Source organism: Gavialis gangeticus, unplaced genomic scaffold (genome assembly GCF_001723915.1).
Source record: "Gavialis gangeticus isolate Ggan-Ray unplaced genomic scaffold, GavGan_comp1, whole genome shotgun sequence".
Lineage (NCBI taxonomy): Eukaryota > Metazoa > Chordata > Crocodylia > Gavialidae > Gavialis > Gavialis gangeticus.
In genome coordinates, this window is record NW_017729033.1 from 59,872,918 (window position 1) to 59,879,679 (window position 6,762).

Below are 6,762 nucleotides of genomic sequence, written 5' to 3' on the forward strand. Positions count from 1 at the left end.
GGGGGGGCAGGGGGGGGGGGGGGTCCCCCTGCCGCTGCCCCCCCCCCCCACAGCTGAAGGGGGGAGGCAGGAGGCTGATGAGGGGGCAGGGCTGGGGTGTTTGTAGCCTGGTGAGCTAGGAGGCATGTGCAGAAGCTTCCCATCTTCTGGCCTTGGCCAGTGTGGGCATCTGCCTGCCGTGGCCAACTAAGGAGTGAACAAGTATTCTGTTCATTAACAGGCCAATCTACACAGCTTAGAGAAAGCTGCATAGATTGAATCAATTCCACCTCAGGCTTTTTGACTGTCTGTACTTAGCCCTAGAGTGTTCCTTTATTATGGAAATACAGAGTTATGGTGACTGAAGGCATGTATTTATATTATCATTATTTTGTTATTCGCATGGCCAAATTCTAGCTTGGCTCAGCTCTGGAGTACTAAGAGAGCGCTGAGCTATCAGGCAGCAAATGAGTCCTGATATTCTAGTTATTATGCCAGCTGTGGGCAGGTGCTGACCAAAGATATCAGGGAAAACTGTGTAAAGAAGCAAGCTCAGAAACACTCCTTACATGTTGTGAGGGGAACAGTATGTGTTCCACTCACTTCTTACTTCTAGGTTCTGGTAGTTGCACAGACAAAAGAAAGGTGGCTGGATATTATGTTGGCTACCCAGAACCCTAGTTTGCAATGGAGTGAAAGGTCTATATCTGGCTTCCTCCTGTGCAAGTTGTTAGAGGGAAGGAGATCTGCTGCTATCATAAATGAACACACAAGGGAGCATCCCAAACGTAGCCCATCATATTGACAATACTTTTTAGAAGGAATCGTTTTGGTCTGTGAACTGGGACAAATTATTTTGTAGGAAAATAAGTGCAGTTTTAAACATTCAGAATGTAAAAAGGTGATGACGTAACAACACTGAAAAGAAATGTCGTCTCTGGTAAATTCAGCACTGGTGTAGGCGGACATAAATCAGTTGATCTCTGGGATTCATACTTCTTTACTTACTGGTATGTTTTTTATTTTCTTGAAATACTTTGAAGGTAACAACAATGATTGTAAGCACAAAAACTAGTGGAAGAAGAACAAACCAAAGGATCTTCAGCGGACACATGGGATCTGTTTATAAAATGGAGAAGAGATAAAATAAAATAAAGTAAGAGATGAATAGTTTGCTTTCATCCATCAACCTATCTAGGTTTTTGTACCCTATACATCACCATGGGATCACAGTCTTACAATTTAAAAGAAAAACCAAAAGGCTTTACCTCTCCCATCCCTTTTCCTCCACCCCCACCAATCACTAGCAGGTGGGGTTGTCTAGAATTTCGCTTCAACTTCATTTGTACACAACTGAAATGATGAGGTGAAGTATGTGAATTAACAACTCATCTCACTTGGATAATTTTTTATATGTGACTTTGTCAGGGATCTGTATGTGTCTTCATTAATTACTTGGAAGATAGAATTGAGTGTACATTTAGTAAATTTGCAGTTGACAGCAAGCTGCTAGGGTAGAGGACAGTTTGGAAGAAAGGATTAGGGTTCAAAATGATCTTGATATATTGGAGAAATGGTCTGAAATTAATCAGGTGAAATTCAATACGGACATGTGCAGAATACTGCATTCAGGATAGAAAAATCAAAAGTACAAATATAAACCAGGGAATAACTAGCTGGGCTGCAGTATTGCAGGAAAAGACCCGAGGGTTATAGTGAGCAGCAAACTGATTATGACTCAACAGTGTGCTAGCATTCCAAAAAAAAAAAAAAAAAGGCCATAGCATATTGGCATACTGGGCTGTATTAACAGTGTTGCATCCATATCACAGTAAGTGATTCTTCCACTCTGTTCAGCACTGGGGAAGCCTCATATGGAATATTGTGTCCAAGTGTGGGCCCCTCACTTCAAGAAAAACATGGGCAATTTGGAAAGTCCAGAGGACAACAAAAATAATTGTCAAGAAAATATGACTTACAAGGAAAGGTCAGAAAAACTGGGGTTATTTAATCTGGAGAAGGTGAGACTGAGTGGTGCGGATTTGATAACAGATTTTCAAATATAGAGATATATGTTATAAATATGCTTTGTGTCCACAGGCGACAGGATAACAGTCTCAAATTACACCAAGGGAAATATAAGTTATGTATTAGGAATAACTTTCAAAATATGAAGATGGCTAGGTATTAGATTAATTAACTTAGGAGTTGTGGAATCTCCATAATAACTGGAAACTTTAAAGTGTTTTTATATTAGACAAACACTTGACTGGGCTAGTTTAGACTGAAATGATCCTGTCTTGAGCAGTGAGTTGGATTTCCCGGGATTCTGTATCAACAGTTGTATGTGGCAGGAAGACTTACAACAACAAAGGATTATATATTATGACAGAAAAATAGAAGGAACTTGCCCAGTGTGAAACATGTATCTTTGCTAATATCCACAGCCTGATGGTCCCTCAGCATACGCTGGAGGAGATAACATTCTGTATACAGAAATCCTCTTACTTATGAAACGGGAGGAGAGTCCAACTTCATGACCCATCCCCTAAGGAAACCCTTTTGCTGTCGTTTTAAATGGAAAATAAAACCTTCATGGGGAATTGGACAGGAGTCAGGCTGAGGCAGTTGTCTGTGGTAACATCTACTGAAGAAACCCACCAGAAGTTTGTATAGAATTATGGAGATTATTAAAGCTTAGAGCTATAGAATTATAGTTACATTAAGTTCCTCTAGGCCCTTCCTAGAGCAGGTGGCAACATGGTGCCTTTAGGTAGCTCCTACTTATGAGACATTTACCCTTGAGAAATAACTTCATAGTCACTCATATCCTTTCCTTTGCAAAAGGCACATTTTCTGAGACTGTCACATCTGCCTACCATACTTGGTTTATTTATTGGGTTTTATTCTTCTAGTGCTTATCCAGAACCCTTAGTGTGTCCCAGGCTTTTGGCCTTTGTAAACAGTAGGAAGAAAAAGAGTTGCTTTTTTTTTAACTTGAATTAGCTAACTTAACTAATTCAGTATAAATCCTAGTTAAGAGAAAGTGGTTTGTAGTGTTCACACAAATTATCACAATAAATTAAAATCTAGACTCTATTATATTCTTACCCTGATAATTCTTGTGAAAACTATGAATAGTGTTCTCTGTGTTAGGGCTTTATTTCAAATTAGTTAAGCTAAGAACCTACGTACTTGTCCTCCTGAAAACACAGCCTAAAATACAAAAGTTAAAACTGAGAATTTTCAGTATATAAATAAAAAAAATGATAAACTAGTACAGTTTTCCAGCTGCAAATACAACATGTGGGGCTGGGGCAGTAAGCATGGTAGCCAATCAGCCAGGAGAACTCTTTAAAGGACCAAATAGCACAAAGAAAGACTAAAAAAATTGCCAGGCTGTCTGCTGGAAAGAGACAATTAGGTGAGCTAAAGATTTTTTCCTTATGCATACAGTACTAAGAATATTAGTGGGACAATGTAACAGGGCACTAAGAAAAGTCAAACCTATGGCCCAGTCCTCCTTCCATTAAAGTGGATAGGAATTCTGAAATTTACTTCAAAGGCTGAAGGATTATATCAATTAATCTGGTAAACAAACAAACAAAACTCCCAAAAAACAATATGAATTTTCGTTAAAGATAAATTCAATAAATTAACAATTAAAAAAAAAAGTTAAATTCTCAGATGTTAGTTTTCTTGGATTATTTCCACAAAATATAAGGCAAAACTGCTGGAGCAGACCATCTAAAAGCCTGGTTTGCCAAGCAAGGATGGTCTTTCACTAGTTTGATCAAAATTGCACTGGATTCTTGGGGTGTTGCTTTCAAGTAGTTGCTTAAGGCATGAATTGCCTACTGGAAGCTTTTCTTCCTTAGTGCAAGGTTCACATTATTTCCAAGTTTGATTTCCCCGCTGATTCCATTTTCATAACTTACTTTCCATGAAAGATGTTAGTTGCATTGAAATATTTATACAGTCATTCTGGTCTTCCATCATTGCTGTTATACATGAGTAATATATGTTTTCATCTGTTGTGTTTCCTCTTCTGCTTGTAGACTTTTTAATTTGGATTTCCAGTAAATAGTAAGTGTTAAATTCCTCACTCTCATCATTCTCATGAGCCACAGTGAAATTGAAATGTTTATAGAAAAAAATAAAATCTTTTGCTTTCATTGCTAATGATCCATTCACTCTTGAAACTACAAAGAAATAAAAAACATTAAGATATGCTATGTGCTATACAATACTGAAAAAAGAAATACAGAAAAACTCTACTAAGTCTTACTAAGTCGTACTAAGCAAACAGTGAGATACATCATTATTGACTAGGAGTAAAATGAACAGAAAGATGACACATTAGATATTCTAAAGGGATCTGAGAGATACTGATATTTCTAGTCAAAATGTATTTGACCTGAAAATGACAGTGAATTTTTTGTTGTTTTATCTACCAGCTTCAAGGTGGTCGTTTTCTGTGTTTGGTGGTTGGGGGCATGTGTACACAAGTGCCTGTTTGTTTCTGTCCGTCACTGTCAGGAATAGCACAGACCAAGAATCAATTCAGAAAAAAACAGGTAAGACACTCATAGAAAGTTGAGCTGGATATGACATATAAGGTCTTTTGGTTTCATAGTTTCTAGGGTGGGAAGGGACCTGAACAGATCATCAAGTCCGACCCCCTGCCCTGGGCAAGAACAAGTGCTAGTATCCTAATACCCCCAGCCAGATATCTATCCAGGTGTTTATACATGTGCTCTGGGAAAGGCGTGGGGGGTGGGGGTGCTCTTTAATTACAGCAGCTTGGACAGATGCTCCAATTGAAGTGCCCAGAGCATTGTGTATCAGCATCCCCACACTGAAAAATGGCAGCAGGGACACTTTAACTAAAGCTCATCAAACAAGCTATAGTTAAAGTGCCCCTGCCACCTTTAATGCCTCGTGCCTCCTGCAGCTGGGAGGGTATGGCAACCGTCTGCAGGTGGCGGCAGCGGAGACATGGCAGCAGCGAGCGGGGACCACCCGCAGTCAGGAGCATGAGGGGTTGTTAGCAAACACTGAGCAGAGATCAGCGATCGCCCGCAGATGCCACCAGCAGCATCAGCATCAGCGGGCACGGGTGGGGTAGCAAGTGGCAACTGGCCGCAGATGCTGCCAGCAGCAGCGGCCAATCTCAGGGGAGCACAGCCAATCTCAGGGGGTGCACATGCACCTGCATGCCCCCCCTACGTGTCGCCAATGCCTGCTGCCATTTTTCAGTGCAGGGACACTGATACATGTAACGCTGGAGTGTGGTACTTACCACACTGTAATTATTGCGTGTCAGAGCAGCCTCAATGACCGTGTATGGAGCACCCATATACATTCCCATTTCAGAATACTTCCTGCCCATTTCAGACTGTTTCCCAGAGTCTCACCCAATTTTAAATTACTCAAGTTATGGCTCTTCCACTCTGCCAACAAATTACATTTGTATAAATATGTCAAAATCAATAGGATTGCACAGGTGTAATTGAGAGCAGAGGTTTTCCATTTTTTTTATTCTCCATACCTGTACAAGTAACTATGAAGTGTTACAATTTCTTAGACTTTGCATTTGTTTAGTCAGTGTTCTGTTTTGATTATTGGACATAAAACTCATTTTAGAAGGACAAAGCTTGGGTGTGTCCTCTCTCCTGACAGTACCCAGAAGCAGTGGAGGCATGCTAGGATGGGAAAGCTATGCCTTATGCAGTATCAGTGGCATTTTTGGTACTATACACCCAGGGATATTACAAACTAGAACCACAATGTGCACTTTGGTTCCACTTCTCTCTATCCTAACCACAGCCTATCCTTACTAATCCTTATTTGTTTTATTATCCTGTCTTCTAATGCACTCTTCAGACATTTGGGGCAAAATTCTGTTACCCCTTGCGCACCTAGATTGTACTTACCTGGCCATGTGAGCGGCATTTTTTGGCACTTACACGTGGTTTGCAATTCTATTTGCCTTGCAGTATGAATGTGTAAGTACCTACATATTGTGACGGGAGGCCAACCCAGGGCTGGGTCTCACGTCAGCCCACTCACCTGTTTAGGGCAGTCTGCCCCATCTTGCCTGCCACAACTCAATGTTCTCTGATATAATAAGTAGGAGGCTGCCCGTAACTGCCCTGATGCCAAGGGATACTATCCATGGCTCCGTACCTCCCCATACACTGTGGCCCATGCCTCGTAGATGGCATCCAGACCATTATTGCTCCCCAGCTTCAGTCCACAGTTGGGCCTCTTACACACTCACACTCACTCCGCCCCCCTCTCACAGGGGCATCTCACATGCTGCCCCTCACTGGGCCACTCAACTGTCCTGCTCCCTTGAATAACCACCTTTGGGTCATCAGGCTTCACTACTCTCACTGTGGCACAGCACATGCAGCACCTTCAGTTTGCTCATGCTCCGCTACTCTATGTGGCCTTGTCCTTGTGCCAAACACTGGGCTGCTTCTGCCCCAGCCCCTCACCAGACAACTTGCTCCCGTTCTCATTCATGAGGGTTGGCCCATGTACTGCTTTTCAAGCTGCCCTTGCAGCTCTACTCAGTAAACCCCTGGTGCAGCCCTTCAGGCCACACTTGGCAGCCCTACTCTGCACCACACATGCACAGTCCTTCAAGTACCTCTATGCAGCCTACTCTGTACAGGCCCTCACATCAATACTACCCACTCTGGGGCCTCTGGGGTCTTATACCCCTGCTGGGCTCAAGTGCTGCTTTATAAGCGTGTCTGCCCCTCCCTCAGGCAC

At 42.0% G+C, this 6,762-nt stretch overlaps 1 protein-coding gene across 1 annotated transcript in view; it reads right to left on the bottom strand.

The window, feature by feature from the left end:
- TMEM156 (transmembrane protein 156) overlaps positions 1-6,762 on the bottom strand; it is a 47,120-nt gene that overhangs the window by 26,548 nt on the left and 13,810 nt on the right. The window contains exons 3-4 of the mRNA XM_019526653.1: positions 3,918-4,181; positions 988-1,098 (exon numbers count right to left, since the gene is read on the bottom strand). Coding sequence (XP_019382198.1) covers positions 988-1,098; positions 3,918-4,181 — 375 coding nt within the window. The remainder of the gene's footprint in view (positions 1-987; positions 1,099-3,917; positions 4,182-6,762) is intronic.